Consider the following 23366-nt stretch of genomic DNA (forward strand, 5'->3'; position numbering starts at 1 on the left):
AAATAACTATAAGAGTATAACTGAATTATTTGTAACACAAAAGCTAAATGCTCGAAGGGATGGATACCCCGTTTTACATGATGTGATTATACACATTGCATGCCTATATCAAAACATCTCATGTACCCCATAAATACGTATACCTACTATGTACCCACAAAAATTAAAAAAAAAAAAAAAGGAAATTAAAATTGGTGCAATCCATAGACCTTACGCAGATTTTACCAATTTTACATACAATCGTGTGTGTGTATGTATATATGTATGCATGTAGTTCTATGAAATTTTGTCATGTGTGTAGATTTATGTAACCGTTACAAGCAAGATAGACAACTGATGCATCACCACAATGATCTCTTTCATGTTGTACTCATGCACCTTTCCCCCAAACCCCCTACTCATTCTTAAACCCGTAAATCATTTTTGAAAAATAACTAGGCCGGGCGCGGTGGCTCAAGCCTGTAATCCCAGCACTTTGGGAGGCCGAGACGGGTGGATCACGAGGTCAGGAGATCGAGACCATCCTGGCTAGCACGGTGAAACCCCATCTCTACTAAAAAATACAAAAAACTAGCCGGGCGAGGTGGCGGGCGCCTGTAGTCCCAGCTACTCGGGAGGCTGAGGCAGGAGAATGGCATAAACCTGGGAGGCGGAGCTTGCAGCGAGCTGAGATCCGGCCACTGCACTCCAGCCTGGGCGACAGAGCGAGACTCCGTCTCAAAAAAAAAAAAAAAAAAAAGAAAAATAACTAAAAACTTGTTAAATTTAAATTATGATGAACATTTATCTAACATTTTGCCACCTAAGTATTCCTATTCATCCTAAGTGACTCAAGTATTATCTTTTTGTTAAATGAGCTACCAATCTACAGTTCCAAACTGTTAGAACTATACAGTGTTTCTGTTTTACCCAATTAAACACTTCCTTGCTGGGTCTGACTGGCAGACCCTGACTGAACGACAAATGCACTCAGACACAGGTATTTAGTGAAGGAGTGGGCTAGGGGACCAGGCCACTTACAGACCCCAAGGAGGGTGGTATAAAGAGTCAGCAGCTGCGGCTCTGACAAGCTGGCACTGTGGGCATTTATTCAGTATAGATTTAATGACAAAGGCTTTGAATCAACATGCTTTGTGGGTAAATAACATTGATGACCCCCTACGTAGAGAGCAGTCTTGAGCGCAGATGATCAAAGGTCGGTTTTAGGACAACATGAGTAAACAAGCTATTTAGATAAACTCCTGTACATTCCTTTGTATCTAAGCCTTAAGCTTTTAGGCTTCTGATAAGAGAATCTGGCTGCCTCCAGTCAGAGTATCTCAAAACTTGCAAAACCCCCTGGCCTTCCAAGAAGGTTTGCTTCTATTCCTGTAATTTCTCCCACTACCGAGACCGATCTCCCACACTTCTGTGCATGGTGCATTTTCCTAGACATAGAGGAAAGGATACATAAAGACAAATACGGTGTAATAGTCCCTATTCTGAAAAGGACTTTCAAGCAAAGTAGTGGAGAGAGATAAATGAAGTGAACAAAGTAATATGCCAAGTAGAGCAGAGTAAAAGAATACTCTGCCTGCAGATTTCATACTGGGTCATTAGTATTAAAGCATGGGCCACTGTTTAATCCTTTCCCCTCACTAATAGAGTACTCCAAAATAAATTTCACGGATTGAAGAGCTTTGTGAGTTTACAAAATAGACATTTGTAAAAACATAGAATAAAATATATAGATGGAGAAAATTCTGAGCATAAAAGCAGTGGAAGAAATCACAAAGGGAAAACTGACTATATTTGGCTTCATAATGATTATAAACTTAATGTATAACAGAAATCAGTATGTAAACAAAAAACTAACAACAACAAAAATTGCCACAAATAAGTTTTACGTTTCTTTCAAAGTATAAATCACCCATTTCAGTTTAAAAAATGTTTAAGATCCTTGGCAGGAAATCAGCAAAAAACTGGGAATGACAACTCACAAAAGAAATAAAAATGACTTGCAAACATTAAAAAAAAAAGTTTTCCTCCTTAAGTAACTAGAAATGAGAGTGTTCTCATTAGTCAGGGCATGAGAAATGGATCAGGGCATCAGTCCAGGATTTGATGATTGTTTTTTTCTTTTTTTTTTTTTTGAGATGGAGTCTCACTGGATTGCCCAGGCTGGAGTGCAGTGGTGCCCTCTTGGCTCACTGCAACCTCCACCTCCCAGGTTCAAGCAATTCTTCTGCCTCAGCCTCCCTAGTAGCTGAGATTACAGACACATGCCACTATACCCAGCTAATTTTTGTATTTTTAGTAGAGATAAGGTTTCACTATGTTGGCCAGGCTGGTCTTGAACTCCTGACCTTGTGATCTGCCCGCCTTGGCCTCCCAAAGTTCTGGGATTACAGGCGTGAACCACCACGCCCGGCCTTTTTTTTTGAGACAGAGTTTCACTCTGTCACCCAGGCTGGAGTGCAGTGGCACGATCTCGGCTCACTGCAACCTCTACTGCCCAGGTTCAAGCAATTCTCCTGCCTCAGCCTTCTGAGTAGCTGGAATTACAGGTGCCACCGCACCTGGCTAATTTTTGTACTTTTAGTAGAGACGGGGTTTCACCATATTGGTCAGGCTGGTCTTGAACTCCTGACCTCGTGATCCACCTGCCTCAGCCTCCCAAAGTGCAGGGATTACAGGCGTGAGCCACCGTGCCCGGCCTTTTTTTTCTTGATTATGAGACTGAAGCATTACAAAATTCTCAGTTGCCTTCTTTAAGATGTTAACAAAAGATTAAGTTATGTTCTCTGTATTTGATTGTTGTTGATGTTGCCATATCCTAACTCAGTGAAAACTTAAGAAATTTAAAATTACACGGTTTTTCTTATGTGTAGAATACTGAATTTTGTTGTAATACCACACTAACAGAGAATTTATCCATTATAGTGGTAATCATATAATGAATAGAATAGTATCCTCACTTTGCATTGTAAACTTTAATAGAAGTATTGTATTATACTTCCATTGTAGTTATATATAATACACTTATGTATCCATATATAATAGGTATTCTACAAGTATATGTATCATACAAGACATGTTATACCTGTAAATTTGTAAATATAGAATGTATAGTAATGCTATTTAGCCAGGCACAGTGGCTCATGCCTGTAATCCCAGGACTTTGGGAGACCAAGGCGGGCGGATCACAAGGTCAAGAGATCGAGACCAGCCTGGCCAACATGGTGAAACCCCGTCTGTACTAAAAATGCAAAAATTAGCCAAGCATGGTGATGTGCACCTGTAATCCCAGCTACTCAGGAGGCTGAGGCAAGAGAATCACTTGAACCCGGGAGATGGAGGTTGCAGTGAGCTGAGATTGCGCCACTGCACTCCAGCCTAGGCAACAGAGTGAGACTCTTCTCAAAAAAAAAAAAAAAGGAATGTATAGTGATGCTATTTAGATTGCTCTTGAAGCTACCTTTCTGAAATATTTACATAAACTAAGCTAATAATTTTCTTTTATGAAAACCTTTTTCCTCAACCTGGACAACATGGCTAGACCTGGTCTCTACAAATAAAAAATTAACTAGGCATGGTAGCACATGCCTGTGGTCCCAGCTATTTGGTAGGCTGAGGCAAGAGGATCACTGGAGCCCAGGAATTGTAGGCTGCAGTGAGCTGTGTTCATGCCACTGTACTCCAGCCTGGGCGACGCAAGACTTGTCTGGGAAAAAAAAAAAAAAAAAAAAAAAAAAACTTTTCCCTGGAATGAGAACATAAATTTTAAGTTTATCAGCTTTTTAAGTACTTTATACTTTACTAGATCTTCGAAATGACTTTGCTGGTTTTACCATGCCCTCTGGATTATTTTTCTGTAGAGGAGTAGTATCTAGAATATTCTTTATTCCTTGCATATTGTAGAGTAAAACAAGTTCCTACTAGTTATTCTTTAGCTACTTGGGCTTTTCAACCAAAAGTAAAGTAGCATTTAGGAAGGTTGATTCTATAAACAGTAACAATTTGAGCACAGTAATATGTCTAGCCATGTTAGCAAAGAGATAATCAACGTTATGATTAGTTTATATCTCTTTGATGTCTTACTGCTAATACTGTAAGCTTATCTAAGAGCTTTAATGTCAGATGTTTTTTCAGTTTTTTAATGCATTTTTGTAAATGCTTACTTGAGAAAATGTTTTTCTACGGTCTTAAAAATCAACCCTTGAAAAAGTCATCCTTGATGTTATTTTCTTTATTTTCAGACAAGGGGAGCTGCTTTTTTCATTATTGCTGTGATCTGTTTATTGCTTTTTGACAATGATGATCTCATGGCTAAAATGGCTGAACACCGTATCCTTTTGGAATAGATCAGAGTTGTTTAAAGTCTTGCAGAAAACTACAAGGCTGGAACAATGGAAAAAGAAAGGATGAGTGAATTAAACTGATCAATGATGAATGAAACTTTCATAGATTAATGTAGATATTCTAAATCACTATTCAAATAATGAACAAACTCATTATAAGTTAAATATTTTATAGCGTCTCTGTATCACCTACAGTACCCTAAATTTTCAGAAAGGTAGGGACATTGAAAGAATATTTTGGAATGTCCTGGTGTTAGGGAAAAAAAAAAAAGGTGATTTGCCACTCAACATAATGTTTGCTCCCTTATCATTTAACAATTTAAATGCTCATAAATGAAAAACCTTTGGTATCTTCTTGCCTGAAAGAAAAAGTTCAAATTCCCTTACCCAGTATTCATTGTCTTGCTCTAAATTATCATCTCTAGCTCAGCCCCAACTCTTCTCTTGTAGAAACCCAACTCTCTAGTCAAATATATCTACTCATTTTACTCTACAGACATGCCTTTTTTCTATTTTCTATTCATACATCCTTACCCACTCCATCCAGCAGAACTCCAAGCACCAGTTTTTATTCTTCTGTTACTGATACTCACTGCCCTAAAACTTATTAGTAAACTAATAATAATTTTCTTTGTTACAATGAGGGAGAAGAGTATGACTTTGGAAAAGCTCCAGGTTGCTTGTGATACAACCTCTATTGCCCACCCTCTTTTGCTTGCCACTTACTCTGCTAAGATTTATGTGGTCATTGACTTAGAAGACAGATTTAGGACTCATTTTACAAGTCAGTTTTAAAGGGCAACCTTAATTCTACTGGACAGGAGTGGTCCAGGGAGATTCCTTGCTCTTGTACCTTTGTTGTACTTAAAGTATGTATGCAATATGTCTTTTAGAGGTTAACTACTAAAATCTGGCAAGTTTATCTTAAGCACTATTATAATTGTTTTGGAGACAACAAAATAAATACAGGCATTCCAATTTATAAATGAGGTCCTGGAATTAAATGTTAGATTGTTTTATTTTGTTTTGTTTTGTTTTTAAGTGAAACACATTATTGAAAGTAATTAAGTTTGGGGCCCCCAGATCAGTCTATATGCAATCCAAAATAGTGTAACTAAAATTTCAGGAGAACTTCAGGTGTCAAAGAGTGACTTTTTGGAATTTTTTTCCTTTACTTCAACTCACTTAGCTGAGGGACATCATGACAGTGCTCTAACTCATATGCTTTACACAGCCATTGCCTTCTTAGGTGTGGCAGATCACAAGGTATGATTTATTTGTTCCTAACAAAATCAAAAGATTCTGAAAAGTTGTAGCAACTATAACTTTAAAGGTACATTTAAAATAAATTATCAGCTGGGCCCAGTGGCTTACGCCTGAAATCCCAGCACTTTGGGAGGCTGAGGCAGGTGGATCACCTGAGGTCGGGAGTTCAAGACCAGCCTGACCAACATAGAAAAACCCTGTCTCTACTAAAAATACAAAATTAGCCAGGTGTGGTGGCGCATGCCTATAATCCCAGCTCCTCAGGAGGCTGAGGCAGAAGAATCACTTGAACCCAGGAGGCCAAGGATGCAGTGAGCCAAGGTTACGCCATTGCACTTCAGCCTGGGCAACAAAAGTGAAACTTTGTCTCAAAAAAAAAAAAAATTACCATTAATTTATAACATTGCCTGCCATTTAAGTAGTTAAGTAATTCAGTATATGGGAAAAATATACTAGTTCCATTTCTTTAAATATTATGTTAGCCTGGTGTGGTGGTGTGTGCCAGTAGTCCCAGCTACTTGGGAGGCTGAGACAGGAGGATCTCTTTGATCACAGGAGTTTGAGGCTGCAGTGAGCTGTGATCAGGCCACTATACTTCAGCCTGGGTGACAGAGCAAGACCCTGTCTCTGGGGGAAAAAAAAAAAACATCATGTATTTAAGGATTGACTATTGAACTGTATGTGTTTCTAATGAGACTTATCTAATTTTACTCACAGGGTGGAGTATTATTGCTAGTACTGGCTTTGTGTTGTAAAGTTGGTTTTCATACAGCTTCCAGAAAGCTCTCTATTGACGTTGGTGGAGCTAAACGTCTTCAGGCTTTATCTCATCTTGTTTCTGTGCTTCTCTTGTGCCCATGGGTCATTGTTCTTTCTGTGACAACTGAGGTAAGATAGGAGCAAGGATTTATTGCTATTAAATTGCTAGTAAAATGAATTGCTATTAAATTTTTAGTTCACTATATTCAATAAATTGTATTTTAATTTGAGGTTGAAAGTGGCTTAAATTGTCTTTGCTTTTTCTTTGTAGTTTTTTTTTTTTTTAATTGGAGTTAATTTTATTGTTTATAGAAAATACAAATCAAAGGCTATTACATTTATATATCCCTCACATTCCTATGGCCCAAAAGAATCATTTGAAGAAGCAGCAATTAACCATGTGTTAGGCTTAAGGATTGTGTGTCGCCTAGTGTTTATCGAATGATTACACAATAGTGCTTTTGTTTTTTAAAACTTTGGAGAATACTGAGAAAATGTACCAATATCTTACAGCTTTTATAAGTTGGCATATTATGAATCATATTGTATCATGCGATTATTTATATATTAAAAGATTAACAGAAACATCTTGTAAGATGTGAACTTTATACATGTATAGTCTTGACAATTCTTTTTTTTAATTTCTAGAGTAAAGTCGAGTCTTGGTTTTCTCTCATTATGCCTTTTGCAACGGTTATCTTTTTTGTCATGATCCTGGATTTCTATGTGGATTCCATTTGTTCAGTCAAAATGGAAGTTTCCAAATGTGCTCGTTATGGATCCTTTCCCATTTTTATTAGTGCTCTCCTTTTTGGAAATTTTTGGACACATCCAATAACAGACCAGCTTCGGGCTATGAACAAAGCAGCACACCAGGAGAGCACTGAACACGTCCTGTCTGGAGGAGTGGTAGTGAGTGCTATATTCTTCATTTTGTGTAAGCATTTTCCCCCTTGTTTTTATTTTAACAAATTTCTATTTATGGATTTTGATGGTCAAATCATTTACTTAATTTGGGAAATTCTTCAGTGCTTGCATTTAGTGCTGACAGTTACTGTGTTGGTTTTGGTAGCTTAAACTTCTAAAATTTAAACAATATTCTTTTTTTCTCTTTGTAGCTGCCAATATCTTATCATCTCCCTCTAAGAGAGGACAAAAAGGTACCCTTATTGGATATTCTCCTGAAGGAACACCTCTTTATAACTTCATGGGTGACGCTTTTCAGCATAGCTCTCAGTCAATCCCTAGGTTTATTAAGGAATCACTAAAACAAATTCTTGAGGAGAGTGACTCTAGGCAGATCTTTTACTTCTTGTGCTTGAATCTGGTAAGATTTTTAAATGTTAATTGGCATATCCTAAAAGCATAATATTTTAATTTTGACAGTTCTTGTATAAGTTTAGTACTTCCCAAATTTCTGATAATAAGATGGGCTAAAATTTAAATTTCTTCTAAGTATAATAGCAAGATTACAAGATCATATTCAGACTACTTAGGCAATTCTTAAGTCGTGTGCCACCATGCCCAGCCATTTAAGCAAACAATTTGTGAGGCATTTTAGAAGCATCGATTTAGTATGTTCCTTCAAATCAGTAAATATAGTAGCATTTAAAGAATTCTAATAACTTACAGGATCTCACTATTAGCAATCAGTGTTACAAATCACCTATTGCTAACATTTTATAACCTAGTTTATTATTTTTTATAGACATATAAACAAAACCATTTTTAAATAGTTTGTAAAATGGATTTATCTTAGTTTTTTACAATTTAATAGTTTGTAAAATGGATTTATCTTGGTTTTTTACAATTTGTGTGAAATAGGGTTTCTAATATAAGTGGCAGTTAAATAACTAAACAATTATAGCAGATCTTCAAGTAAATTTGGATAATTAAGGGTTAAAATCCTCCTAATTGAAACATAGTTCCCAACATACTCCTCCCTTTTTTGTGTGTGTGTGATATTTTTAGCTTTTTACCTTTGTGGAATTATTCTACGGCGTGTTGACGAACAGTCTGGGCCTGATCTCAGATGGATTTCACATGCTCTTTGACTGCTCTGCTTTGGTCATGGGACTTTTTGCTGCCCTGATGAGTAGGTGGAAAGCCACTCGGATTTTCTCTTATGGGTAGGTACATTGACTATTGAGGTGGTATATCTTAAGTGCAAATTCCATGTTAAGGAACAGAATTATGTTACTTATATTACTTTTAGTACAAATAATTTCCAAATCTTCATTTTTAAAAAATATGAAGTAAATAAGGGGATATTAATTGGGCATTTGATAAATACTGAATGGAATTAAGCTCAAAGGTTATGCTCCCTTGGCCGAGCACGGTGACTCATGCCTGTAATCCTAGCACTTTGGGAGGCCAAGGCAGGCAGATCACCTGAGGTCAGGAGTTCGAGACCAGCCTGGCCAACATGGTGAAACCTCGTCTGTACTAAAAATACAAAAATTAGCTGGGTATGGTGGCACGCACCTGTAGCCCCAGCTACTCGGGAAGCTGAGGCAGGAGAATCGCTTGAACCCAGAAGGCGGAGGTTGCAGTGAGCCAAGATCGCACCACTGCACTCCAGCCTGGGCAACAGAGTGAGACTATGTCTCAAAAAAAAAAAAAAAAGAGAGAGAGGGCCGGGTGCAGTGGCTAACGCCTGTAATCCTAACATTTTGGGAGGCCAAGGCGGGCGGATCACGAGGTCAGGAGATGAGACCATCCTGGCTAACATGGTGAAACCCCGTCTCTACTAAAAATACAAAAAAATTAGCCGGGCATGGTGCTGGGTACTTGTAGTCCCAGCTACTTGGGAGGCTGAGGCAGGAGAATGGTGTGAACCTGGGAAGTGGAGCTTGCAGTGAGCCAAGATTGTGCCACTGCACTCCAGCCTGGGCAATAGAGCGAGACTCCGTCTCAAAAAAAAAAAAAAGAGGCCGGGCACGGTGGCTCAAGCCTGTAATCCCAGCACTTTGGGAGGCCGAGACGGGCGGATCACGAGGTCAGGAGATCAAGACCATCCTGGCTAACACGGTGAAACCCCGTCTCTACTAAAAATACAAAAAACTAGCCGGGCAAGGTGGCAGGCGCCTGTAGTCCCAGCTACTTGGGAGGCTGAGGCAGGAGAATGGCGTAAACTCGGGCGGCGGAGCTTGCAGTGAGCTGAGATCCGGCCACTGCACTCCAGCTTGGGCGACAGAGCGAGACTCCGTCTCAAAAAAAAAAAAAAAAAAAAAGAGACTGTAAAGAAGGACTTTGATGAATATGTAAAATTTTAACAAACAGATATATATATGTATCTAGATATAAAAAATATATCTAGATATATGAAGGACCTTCCAGGCATTAATATGATATTTAAAATATTGCTAACTTTTAAATATTATTAATTACTTAGTAGTATGAAAATTTGGACTTGTTTCTTCATTTATAAAGTTTGTACTTTAAAAATATTTGCCATTTTTCTTTTCTGAAAAATGTTCTATGTTTTTAGGTACGGCCGAATAGAAATTCTGTCTGGATTTATTAATGGACTTTTTCTAATAGTAATAGCATTTTTTGTGTTTATGGAGTCAGTGGCTAGATTGATTGATCCTCCAGAATTAGACACTCACATGTTAACAGTAAGTCTTTTTATTTTCCTATTTGAATTTCTAGTCATACTTACATAGTTTTTTCTATCCTAAAGTTTAACTGTTTGTAGTTATTGCTCTAAGATTTTATTTTATTTTTATTTATATCAACATGACTTCCTATCTTGCTGTTTACATTTATACTGCTTCCTCTTAGAAAATCTTTTTTTTTTTTTTTTGAGGCAGAGTCTCTTTTCTAGGCTGGAGTGCAGTGGCACGATCTCAGCTCACTGCAACCTCCACCTCCCAGGCTCAAGGGATTCTCATGCCTCAGCCTCCTGAGTAGCTGGGATTACAGGCATGTGCCACCACACCCAGCTAGTTTTTGTATATTTTGTAGAGACAGGGTTTCGCCATGTTGACCAGGCTGGTCTCGAACTACTGACCTCAAGCCCTCCCGCCTTGGCATCCCAACGTGCTGGGATTACAGGCATGAGCCACTGTGCCTGGCCAGCTGTAGCAACTTTTAATGTTCTCCCTCTACCACCAAAGCTTTACATGTGCTGTTTCTTGTAGTTGGCATGTCCTTTCCTTACTTCTGCCCTTCAGCCTCCGTCAAGATTTTGCTTATGTGTCTCCTCTAGTGAAATACTTTTTTTCTTTCTTTTTTTTTTTTGAGACAGGGTCTTGCTCTGTCACCCAGGCTGGAGGGCAGTAGCACAATCTCGGCTCACTGTAACTCCGCCTCCCGGGTTCAAGCGATTCTCCTGTCTCATCCTCCTGAGTAGCTGGGACTATAGGCGCCCACCGCCACGCCCCGCTAATTTTTGTAAATACTTTCTTTTAATCCCCTCTTATCTCCACAAAGTTTGTTAGATTCCTTTTCTCAGTATTCTCATTATGTTTTGTGCATTCTTCTTTTAGCAACATTGAGTTGCAGTTATTTAATTTGTCATTCTTCCACAATTAAGATATATAAGTATCTTCAGGACCTGATTTATGTATTATCAACTCGTAAGTTCTAGCACCTGGCTTGTCATAGGAAATCAGTTGTTAAATGACTAAAAGCAGCTCTGAGTATTGCTGGTGGAAGCATACATGAGTAAAATGTTTCTAGAATAAGTTTGGAAAAATACACTTTTTTGAGTTTTTAAGAGCGTGTATCCTTTGACATTTAATATTTATCATACATAAACATTCACACAAACATATAGAAGTACATGATTCAGGCCGGGTGTGGTGACTCCCACCTGTAATCCCAGCACTTTGGGAGGCCAAGGTGGTTGGATCACCTGAGGTCAGGAATTTGAGACCAGTCTGGTCCACATAGTGAAACCACATCTCTACTAAAAATACAAAAATTAGCCAGACGTGGTGGCACACACCTGTAATCCCAGCTAGTTGGGAGGCTGAGGCAGGAGAATCACTTGAGCCAGGTGGCAGAGGCTTCAGTGAGTCCAGGTTGCGCCACTGTACTCCAGCGTGGGTGACAGAGAGACTCTGTCAAAAAAAAAAAAAAAGTAGTACATGATTCATTGTACCCTTATTTATAATAGTGAAAAAATGGAAACAATTCACTGTCTACCAGTGAAAAAAGTAATTAAATAAAATTGTTATCTATATAATAGAATACTATGGAGCTACTGAAAAGAATGAGATATATCTGTATATACTGGCATGAAAATATTTACAAGATGTACTAGTGCAAAACAAACTGCAGGCCAGGCGTGGTGGCGGGCGCCTGTAATCCTAGCTGCTTGGGTAGCTGAGGCAGGAGAATCGCTTGAACCTGGGAGGTGGAGGTTGCAATAAACTGAGATCGTGCCACTGCACTTCAGCCTGGGCGACAGAGCGAATCTCTGTCTCAAAATAAGAAAAAAATTGTAAAAGAGTATTATGATTACATTGTTGGTTTTAAAGGGTGTTATGTGTATGTATGTTAGTACATAGATGGAAAATACACCATTTTAAGCATGACTAACCCTTGGTGATAGAATTATAGGAGACTTTCATCTTCTACATTTTTATTTTCCTGATAAAATACACAATGATGATGTATTTTTCAGTAGGGGAGAAGGAGTACTTATGAGATGATGGAGTCTCTGTAAGTAGTACTTGGTTTCATTCAAAGTCATTAACCATCTACAAGCTTATAAAGCCTAATGACATATTAAAATCTGGAGTCAAATGGTCCCAATCACAGGAAGAAGTAAATAATCTCCCTACACATTTAATAAAGTAAATCTCTTACTACTTTTGAAAAGTAATTAAAAGTATTTGTCCTTCTCACTTTATATTTTCCTTTTATAAAACAAATGGATTGCTTTAAATTGTAGATGTAGGCAAATTAACACCCTGAGCTACTACTATTCAAGATCATTTTGTAAGAGCAGATAATCAAGGATAAGTAACTTTGTTTATCCTTTGGAGTGTTATTGTGGCACCATTAAATTAAAGTAATTTCATTCACTTTGTTAAGAAAAAAATGAGAGACCAGGCATAGTGGCTTGTGCCTGTAATCCCATAATCCCAACACTTTTGGAGGCCAAGGCGGGAAGATCACTTGAGCCCAGGAGTTTGAGGACAGCCTGGGCAACATAGACCCTGTCTCTACCAAAGAAAAAAGTTTGTTTTTAGTTTAAATAAATGAGAGATTACTATTGTATGTTTGCTTTTTCATTATACTTGTTTTACTTTGGAAAAATTTACTGTGTTTAAGACATAATAAGACCATATTTGGAATCTGCTCATTAATAAATTATAATTATTTGCATATAAACTGTTCAAATTTACCTAGTAATATAAACAAGATTTCAGGTACAGTGTATGCTTGCCCTAGTAAACAGTACTTTCAAACTCTTAAATAAACAAAACTTGGCATCATTTATTTATACATAAACCATAAACCAAGTACATACCATTCTTAATTGAAATAAGTCCAAATTCCTCTACTTACCAATTTTGCTTGATATTTGAAAGTTAAAATGTTTCTTCTAAAATGTTCTAAAATTCATATTTTTAAAATTTGGACTTACTGAAACCTAGTAAGGTTTTACTGTAAACACTTTCAAAACTGTAAACAGAAAAACATATATAGCTATATAATAACTTTTAAATAACAAGTTTATTTTTAAATTACTAATTTAAAGGGTTTTTTTTCTCCCTTTTGCTAGCCAGTCTCAGTTGGAGGGCTGATAGTAAACCTTATTGGTATCTGTGCCTTTAGCCATGCCCATAGCCATGCCCATGGAGCTTCTCAAGGAAGCTGTCACTCATCTGATCACAGCCATTCACATCATATGCATGGACACAGTGACCATGGGCATGGTCACAGCCACGGATCTGCAGGCGGAGGCATGAATGCTAACATGAGGGGTGAGTCCTTGCAAAATATTATCCTACTTTTCGACTGTGTTCTAAATTGACCCTCTGTGTTTATTTGTATTAAGTTTTGGGCTTCTGGTATGATAAGATTTTTAAAAAGCAATCTGTGAGTAAAAGAAAGGTCTGAAGCTATCGCTATAGAAAATACTCTTACCTGAACACACATAAAATTAAATATTTTTCAGCCTTTAAAAAAAGGGACATTATGGTTGGGGGTGCGGTGGTTCACGCCTGTTAATCCCAGCAATTTGGGAAGCTGAGGCAGGAATACCACCTGAGGACAGGAGTTTAAGACCAGCCTGGCCAATATGGTGAAACCCTATCTCTACTAAAAATTCAAAAATTAGCCGGGCATGGTGGCGGGTGCCTGTAATCCCAGCTACTCGGGAGGCCGAGGCCGGAGAATCCCTTGAACCCAGGAGGCAGAGGTTGCAGTGAGCCAAGATCACACTACTGCACTCCAGCCTGGGAGACACAGCGAGACTCCATCTCAAAAAATTTAAAAAAAAAAAATTAAAAAGGGACATTTTATGCTTTTTTTGGCAACACATATACTAAAATTAGAAGAGTACAGCAAAGATTAGCATGGCATCTAATTTTAAAAAATAAATAAATAAGTTCTATAATATGTGACAACATAGATGAACTTTAAGGACATTATGCCAAGTGAAATAAGCCAGTCATGGAAAGATAGATACTGCATGCTTCCACTTACATGGGATGAAATTCATAGAACCAAAGGATAGATTGATGGTGGCTAGGATGAGGGGGAAATGGAGGTCACTAACCCACAGGTATAAAGTATTAATGGCAAGACGAACAAGTTCTAGAGATCTGCTGTACAACATTGTACCTAAAGTCATTGGTAATGTTTTGTGCACTTAAAATTTTCTTGTTAATTGTTCTTACCACAATAAAATTTTAAAAATTTTAATGAAAATGAATCTTGCTCTAGAACACAGAAAAAAATTTAAAATGAAAATAAAAATATAGCAGGAATTCTGATGTCACAGAAAGTTTTTTTTTTTCTTTTGAGATGGAGTTTTGCTCTTGTTGCAAAGCTGGAGTGCAATGGCACAATCACGGCTCACCCACAACCTCCGCCTCCTGGGTTCAAGTGATTCTCCTGCCTCAGCTTCCTGAGTAGCTGGGATTACAGGCATGCACTACCGCACCCGGCTAATTTTGTTGTTGTTGTTGTTGTTGGTTTTTGTTTGTTTTTTTTTTTTAAATAGAGATGGGTTTTCTCCATGTTGATCAAGCTGGTCTCAAACTCCCGACCTCAGGTGATCCCCCCATCTCAGCCTCCCAAAGTGCTGGGATTACGGGTGTGAGCCACCATGCCCGGCCGTCACAGAAAATTTTTTAAAAAGAAAATGAGGCCAGGCACAGTGGCTCACATCTGTAATCCTAGCACTTTGGGAGGCCGAGGTAGGCAGATCACCTGAGGTCGGGAGTTCAAGACCTGTCCCTCCAACATGGCGAAACCCTGTCTCTACTAAAAATACAAAACAGCTGGGTGTGGTGGCAGGCGCCTGTAGTCAGTCTTAGCTACTCAGGAGGCTGAGGCACGAAAATCCCTTGAACCTGAGAGGTGGAGGTTGCAGTGAGCCGAGATTACACCACTTTACTCCAGCCTGGGCAACAGAGTGAGACTCTGTATCAAAAAAAAAAAAGAAAATGAAAATATATTTGTTCTTAAATGTTAGTGTTTAAATGATTATAATTATAGAGTCCTTTTCATAGTAACAGCTGAATAGATATTAGTTGCAAGGTAAATACAGTGTGCTATTATGAACCCTCATTACAAAAAGGAAATTCTTACTCCTTTTTTAGAAACTTTTATTGCACTATAAAAAAAATGGAGGAAGTACTAATCATTTATTATGATGAATTGTTTATTCTGATTGCTTAATATAAGTAATTTGGGTAATGTCAAAACTTGCCTCAAGTATGATTTTTGGGAAGCCTTTCCAGACAAAGTACACCATAAAATTCAGCACGCTGTGTCATGAATGCCCATGTCCTTATATTTTTACCACTGTATTCTGAATTCCTTGAGGGCAGTGATCATGTTTTAGGCATTTTGAAGTACTAGCCAGTAGCAAAGTATGTGGTGCACTGTAGGTATCCAGTAATATTGGTAGAATGTATTAAAAAACTAAATTAGATGTGCCTTAATTTTTAATGTCCTTATATATTTTATTTGTAGGTGTATTTCTACATGTTTTGGCAGATACACTTGGCAGCATTGGTGTGATTGTATCCACAATTCTTATAGAGCAGTTTGGATGGTTCATCGCTGACCCGCTCTGTTCTCTTTTTATTGCTGTATTAATATTTCTCAGTGTTGTTCCACTAATTAAAGATGCCTGCCAGGTTCTACTCCTGAGATTGCCACCAGAATATGAAAAAGAACTACATATTGCTTTAGAAAAGGTACTGTATGTAATTTCTTCACTACTTTCTTCCTTGAAAATCACATTTTTGAAGTCTTTGCTGGAAATAAAATAAACACCCAAATAAATAATAAAACAAAACAAAAAGAGGCCAAAAAAGAAATATAAAGTAGCATTTAAAATTTAATAAGTTGACCTAACAAGAAATATGCAAGGTATAAATGAGAAAAATAGTTTTATTTAAAGGACATAAAACAGTGACTGAGTAGATGGATGAGATTTTCTTGGATGAGAAGACTATTATAATGATGTTGATTTTATTTTATTTAGATTTCAATTTAGTTGCCTTCATTGGATATTTTTGCTTATGGTTTGTGATGTTCTAAAATTATTTGGAACTTACTTGGAAGAGTTAGTGCTTGAGAATAAGAAAACATACAGAATTAATTAATAGGATCCTACTTTGTAATTATAAAGCAACATAATTAAGTGACAAAACTAATAGTTTGGTCCTTGCATAAGAATAAAGACATAAATCAACTTTTAAAAATATAGTAAGTTCCCATTCTTGTGACCTGGGATTGTTTCCTGGGCAGTGCAAAAAAAAAAAAAAAGTAACAATAAGAATAATAGGTCGTCTGTAAAAGAAGAAATAATAAAAAATGAAAATAAATGCAGAATTATGGTATATAGCATAAAAGAAGAAATAAAAATAATAGGTTGTCCAGAAACAGACACAGGAGTTTATAGAATTCAGTATATAGCAAAGATGGTATTTTAGATCACTAGGGAGAAATAGTTGACATAAACAACCCACTTTCGGTTAATTCTCTACTTGGTGGGGAAAAAAAAGCTATTATCTCTATGCCATATTACATAAAAATATATTTCCAGTGGATTAAATATGTAAATGACAAAAAAATTATGAAACTACTAAACAGAAAAATATTTTTGTTTGTTTTTTGAGACGGAGTCTTGCTCTGTTGCCAGGCTGGAGTGGAGGGGCACGATCCCAACTCACTGCAACCTCCGCCTCCCAGGTTCAAGCAATTCTCCTGCCTCAGCCTCCCAAGTTGCTGGGATTACAGGCCTACCACACCCAGCTAATTTTTATATTTTAGTACAGACGGGGTTTTGCCATGTTGGCGAGGCTGGACTTGAACTCCTGACCTCAAGCTATCCACCCACCTCGGCCTCCCAAAGTGCTGGGATTAGAGGTGTGAGCCACCACACCTGGCCAGAAAAATATGTTTATAATCACAAAGATAGGGAAAGCCTTTTTAATATACTTGAAACCAGAAGCCGAAAAGGGAGGATAAAATTTACAAATTTGACCAGTTGAAAATTGCCAGTTGGTGGAAGATTTCATTAACAAATATAAAACAAAAGGCAGACCAGGAAAAAACATTTGCAGCACATATAAACAGGCAAAGGCTTACTGTGCATAATACTTTAAGTCAAGAAAAAGACAATCTTAGCTGGGCATGGTGGCTCATGCCTGTAATCCAGCACTTTGGGAGGCTGAGGTGGGCAGATCACTTGAGGCCAGGAGTTCAAGGTCAGCCTGGCCAACATGGTGAAAGCCCATCTCTACTAAAAATACAAAAATTAGAGTCGGGCACGGTGGCTCACACCTGTAATCCCAGCACTTTGAGAGGCTGAGGCAGGCAGATCACAAGGTCAGGAGATTGAGACCATACTGGCTAACACGGTGAAACCCCATCTGTACTAAAAAAATACGAAAAATTAGCCAGGCGTGGTGGTGGGCGCCTGTAGTCCCAGCTACTCGGGAGGCTGAGGCAGGAGAATGGCACAAACCCGGGAGGCAGAGCTTGCATTGAGCTGAGATCGCGCCACTGCACTCCAGCCTGGGCAACAGAGTGAGGCTCCATCTCAAAAAAAAAAAAATTAGCTGGGTGTAGTAGTAGCACACACCAGTAATCCCAGCTACCTGAGTGACTGAAGCATGATAATCGCTTGAACCCAGGAGGCAGAGGTTGCAGTGAGCCAAAAATCACACCACTGTACTCCAACCTGGCCAACAGAGCAAGACTGTCTCAAAGGAAAAAACAGTCATGTAGAAAAATAAGATGAGAATATAAACCAGCAATTCCTAGAAATAAATAAATATAAAATAGACTATCTTTCACCTTGTGGTTTACTACATCATATGAAAGAATTGGGATCTGCTGATGAAAAGATGGCATCTTGAATATTTAAGTTCTATCATCTTAACCCATTATTTTCATAAATGAAATTAGTAAAGTTTCTCTCACCTCATAATTAGTGGATAGTAGTACATCATGGGGTTTTTTAAAGTTGTGTTTGTTTTGTTTTGTTTTTAAATAGAGCTGGGGTTTCTCCATGTTGCCCAGGCTGGTCTTGAAATCCTGAGCTCAAGCCTCGGCCTTCCAAAGTGCAGGATTATGGGCATGAGCCACCACGCCTGGCCTAAAGTATTTTTTATTTCAATAATAATATATGTCTGTTGCAGGCCGGGCGTGGTGGCTCACACCTGTAATCCCAGCACTTTGGGAGGCCGAAGCAGGCAGATCACAAGGTCAGGAGTTTGAGACCAGCCTGGTCAATATGGTGAAACCCCATCTCTACTAAAACTACAAAAAATACAAAAATTAGCTGGGTGTGGTGGCGCGTGCCTGTAGTCCCAGCTATTCAGGAGGCTAAGGCAGAAGAATCGCTTGAACCCAGGAGGCAGAGGTTGCGCTGAGCGGAGATCGCACCACTGCACTCCAGCCTGGGCGACAGAGTGAGACTGTCTTAAAAATATATCTATATATAATATATAATAAGCATATATATAAATAATGTATATATATATGCCCTTTGCAGAAAACTTCAAAATACAGAAAAGTGCAAAAAAGAAAAAAAAGTCACATAATTTTGCCAGGAATTTTGTCAGTAAACAAAAAGAAACACTTTTTGTTTCCTTCCCATTCTATAAAAAGCTTTTGTAGTGTTTTATAAATTTTCTTCCCACTTAATAATGTCATGTTGATTAATATTCTAATATATTGTTAATGACTGCAGTATTACATTGTATGGGTAGTCAATAATTTATTTAACCAATCCTCTGTTGTTGAACATTGAGGATATCTTTTGAACATGTTATCTCTCTATAACAAATAATGTGCATATGAATGTATCCGTGTAAATGAGACCTTGTAGTTCATTGAATGTGTCTAGGTAATGGTTAGAATAGGCAGAGTTGTGCTGTATCAGTGAAAATAAGGGTACTGCTGTTGATAAGAGCCCATTTTAGATATAAAGATAGCTGTAGCAGCTGGGCACGGTGGCTCACGCCTATAATCCTAGCACTTTGAGAGGCCGAGATGGGCGGATTGCCTGAACTCACGAGTTCGAGACCAGCCTGGGCAACATGGTGAAACCCCATCTCTACTAAAATACCAAAAAAAAAAAAAAATAGCCAGACGTGGTGGCGTGCGCCTATAGTCCCAGCTACTTGGGAGGCTGAGGCAGGAGAATTGCTTGAACCCAGGAGGCAGAGGTTGCAGTGAGCCGAGATGGTGCCACTGCACTCCAGCCTGGCAACAGAGCAAGACTCCGTCTCAAAAAAAGACAAAAACAAACAAGATAAAGATACCTGTAAGACCCATTTGCCTTCCAACTCAGAGCTGCCATACTAGCATCATTCCTAGGTGAGATATCTTTTTTCCCCCACATATCTGTAGCCTCCAGAAATAGATCAGAATATTTTAGGCACCTTTACTTTAAGCTAATTTCCCCTCTTCTATTCCTTCCTGCTTCTGACTTCTCCTCATTATGGCTGGTTTTTTGTTTGGTTTGTTTTGTTTTTTTAATGAGCTTAATAGTGATCCTGGACCAAGGAACCTGTGTGTTTACTTTCTGTCAGAAAGTATCTCCATTGTGTTGTGTAAAGTAGCCTGTATGACCATTTATATCACCTCTTTTATTTGACAGATACAGAAAATTGAAGGATTAATATCATACCGAGACCCTCATTTTTGGCGTCATTCTGCTAATATTGTGGCAGGAACGATTCATATACAGGTGACATCTGATGTGCTAGAACAAAGAATAGTACAGCAGGTAAAATATTTTGTTTTTAAAGTAATTTCAATTGAGGTAATTCATACCCCAAATTGTACACCTCATAAGTTATATGGCTCAATAGTCATTTACTATTCAAAAATATCAATCTTCCAACTCTTTTCTTTTTTGAGACAGGGTCTCACTCTGTTGCCCAGGCTGGAGTGCAGTGGCATGATCTCGGCCCACTGCAACCTCCGCCTCCTGGGTTCAAGCAGTTCTCCCTACCTCAGCCTCCCAAGTCGCTAGGATTATAGGCACCTGTCACCATGCCCGCCTATTTTTTTTTTTTTTGTATTTTTGGTAGAGACGAGGTTTTGCTATGTTGGCCAGTCTAGTCTCAAACTCCTGACCTCAGGTGATCCGCCCGCCTCGACCTCCCAAAGTGCTGGGTTTACAGGCGAGCCATCATTCCCAGCCTAATCTTCCAACTCTGTAATGATAATATCACTTACTTTTTATGTCTAGATTTGTTTTATATCTAAAAATTGCTAAAATTAATGAAGTTTTGTGTTTAGAGGATAAGCTTTAGTTAATGTAAAAAAATTCATTTATGAATTTGGTTCATCTTGGTTCCCAGTAGATTATCAAAAAATAAGTTATTATAAATATACTCGTAAATTAGTAATAATCAACTTGGCGGGGTATATGCTATGTTTGGAGATAGAGGTCAGAACAGTTACTAAAAGCCCTATTCTAGATGTGCCAAATTGGAAACAGTGGCTGTTTTCCTTTTCTACTGTGAATGTCAAATCAGTAATTTACTGACCTAAAAGAGTCTAATATTTTAACTAACTAAATGATGAACATTACTTTGAAGATTTATCTTGGACTACTGTAACTGTTTGTGTGTTTGTTTACTCATTCATTTTAGAGACAAGATCTCACTGTGTTGCCCAGGCTGGTCTCAAACTCCTGGGCTCAAGCGATCCTCCTGCCTCAGCCTTCCTGGGTCACTGTGCCCGGCCTGTGACTATTTTAAAAATGTGACACAGGTTTGGCCGGGCACGGTGGCTCAAGCCTGTAATCCCAGCACTTTGGGAGGCCGAGGCGGGTGGATCACGAGGTCAGGAGATCGAGACCATCCTGGCTTACATGGTGAAACCCCGTCTCTACTAAAAATACAAAAAACTAGCCAGGGTGGTGGCGGGTGCCTGTAGTCCCAGCTACTCGGAGGCTGAGGCAGGAGAATGGTGTGAACCCGGGAGGCGGAGCTTGCAGTGAGCCAAGATCGCGCCACTGCACTCCAGCCTGGGTGACACAGCGAGACTCCGTCTCAAAAAAAAAAAAAAAAAAAAAGTGACACAGGTTTAATATTCCTTATCTAAAATGCTTGGACCAGAAGTGTTTTCGATTTGGGATTTTTTTTTTTTTAATACTCGCCTTACACTTACCAGTTGAGCATCCCTAATCTGAAAATCCAAATCCAAAATGCTCCAATGAGCATTTCCTTTTAGCACTATCTTGGCACTCAAAAAGTTTCAGATTTTAGAGCATCTCAGATTTCATATTTTCAGATTAAAGATACTCAACCCATATCAACAATGTACAGCATATTAAGACATATGTACTAAATGCATTACTCTAAATGCTTCAAAATGTATGGATTTTTATAACAGGTTACAGGAATACTTAAAGATGCTGGAGTAAACAATTTAACAATTCAAGTGGAAAAGGAGGCATACTTTCAACATATGTCTGGCCTAAGTACTGGATTTCATGATGTTCTTGCTATGACAAAACAAATGGAGTCCATGAAATACTGCAAAGATGGTACTTACATCATGTGAGATAACTCAAGAATTACCTCTGGAGTCTGAACAATGAAGATTAAATGACTCAGTATTTGTGACATTGCCAGAAGGATAAAATTTCACATTAACTGTATAGAAACAGAGTTCCCTACTACTGGATCAAGGAATCTTTCTTAAAGGAAATTTAAATACAGAATGAAGCATTATGGTACAAGTGGAGTAATTATTTAAATTATGTGTATAAAAGGAATCAAATTTTGAGTAAACATGATGTATTACATCATCTTCAAAAATAGATATGATGGATTCTAGTGAAGACCAAAATTACTTCTGTTTACTTTCTATCAGGAAGCATCTCCATTGTAAATATGTATTTACATGTTTATTACAAAGACCCAAATGAAAAATTTTTAGTCCATTTTTTGCATAGCCTAAGGATAAAATAGGAATAAAAGTTCTATATTTATGGATTTTCTGTATATAAAACTGGTTTCTAATTATAACTTAAGTCCATTAAGTAAAATCTGTATTGCCACTTTAAATGTAAACTAAATTATTTGGGAGAAACTTCAACCACTGATATAAGCAGTGAGAATAGGGAAGTGTATAACATCACAGTTTTTGATGTATTACAAAAAACCACTCTATAAAATAAATTTTTTTTACTTTTGGTAATATTTGCAAATGAATAATTTATTAGGTTAAAGAACTTATACTAAGTTGTGTCCATGTTATTCATTTACTTACCATGTTCCTTTAAAGTAGAATATTTCATTTCTTGTTATATATTTGACATTCCAAGCTGCTTATCAAGCTGGTATCCAAGGAGTGGTAAGCTTTCATCCTTTCTTAGCTCCATAATGTTGTGAAACAGCCAGTTAAGACAATCGTAAATAATTGTCAACTCACAGTTGAATTCTCTGCCTATGGAGGTAACTTTTTTCTAATTTCTGGAACATACATAAGAAATACCAAAGAATAGGTAGTTATTTCAAAATTTAATAAGTAAAACTTGTCCATAAACATTTGAGCACCATGAAATCAAAATACCCTATAACTACTTTCTATAGTCATATCCAATTTATATTTTTTTATTTCCAGTTGTAACTAGATATGTAGTAAAGTCTCAAAAGACTTTACGATAGATAATAACATGCAGTTTTATCAGCACCAAAGAATGTTGTCCAAAAGAAACTTTTTAATACCTGTCTATTTATAACCATTTGAATATTTTCATTCTTATATTAAGAATTTTGATAAGTAGGTTGAATTTAGTATGAGTACTATTTTCTTATATATAACACAATGGCAAACATGTATTATAAATCATATTTTTGTCTTACCAATTTTAATATATGAGGGATTTTAGAAATTTGTTGTAAGTTATTTTTATATTTCTTGTCTTTTGCATATTTTTTTGCCAAAATCTTCAATACATATTAAAATTTTTGAGTGGTGGGAAAATAATTGCATATTGATGTTTTAATGCAATTTTTGTACATTAAAAAATTTAAGTAGATAGGTGCAATAAATATTACACCAAAGTTAAAATTGTCATTTCCCTTAGAAGACATATAAACAGCAAAAAAATAATTGATTGTGAGATATTAGAGTAAAAGACAGAGCAGGGGCTGAAGGTTAGGGAGGTACAATTAGAAAGTATGAAAACTCTAATACTGAAAGCACCAGGGTAATGTGTTTCAGCTCATGCAAATCATGCAACTAGGCCAGGTGCAGTGTCTCATGCCTGAAATCATGGCACTTTGGGAGGCTAAAGTGAAAGGATAGCTTGAGCCCAGGAGTTTG

General features: G+C 37.6%; 1 protein-coding gene across 1 annotated transcript in view; it reads left to right on the forward strand.

Annotated features, from left to right (window-relative positions):
* SLC30A5 (solute carrier family 30 member 5) overlaps positions 1–22004 on the forward strand; it is a 37438-nt gene extending 15434 nt beyond the window's left edge. Inside the window, 11 exon segments of the mRNA NM_001266785.1 lie at positions 4239–4326; positions 5530–5606; positions 6324–6494; positions 7014–7302; positions 7484–7692; positions 8337–8494; positions 9856–9985; positions 13108–13309; positions 15531–15757; positions 19678–19806; positions 21426–22004. Coding sequence (NP_001253714.1) covers positions 4239–4326; positions 5530–5606; positions 6324–6494; positions 7014–7302; positions 7484–7692; positions 8337–8494; positions 9856–9985; positions 13108–13309; positions 15531–15757; positions 19678–19806; positions 21426–21596 — 1851 coding nt within the window. The 3' untranslated portion in view covers positions 21597–22004.
* The last annotated feature ends 1362 nt before the right edge of the window (positions 22005–23366 follow it).

The sequence above is a fragment of the Macaca mulatta genome, chromosome 6 (assembly GCF_049350105.2).
Source record: "Macaca mulatta isolate MMU2019108-1 chromosome 6, T2T-MMU8v2.0, whole genome shotgun sequence".
Taxonomy (NCBI): Eukaryota; Metazoa; Chordata; class Mammalia; order Primates; family Cercopithecidae; genus Macaca; species Macaca mulatta.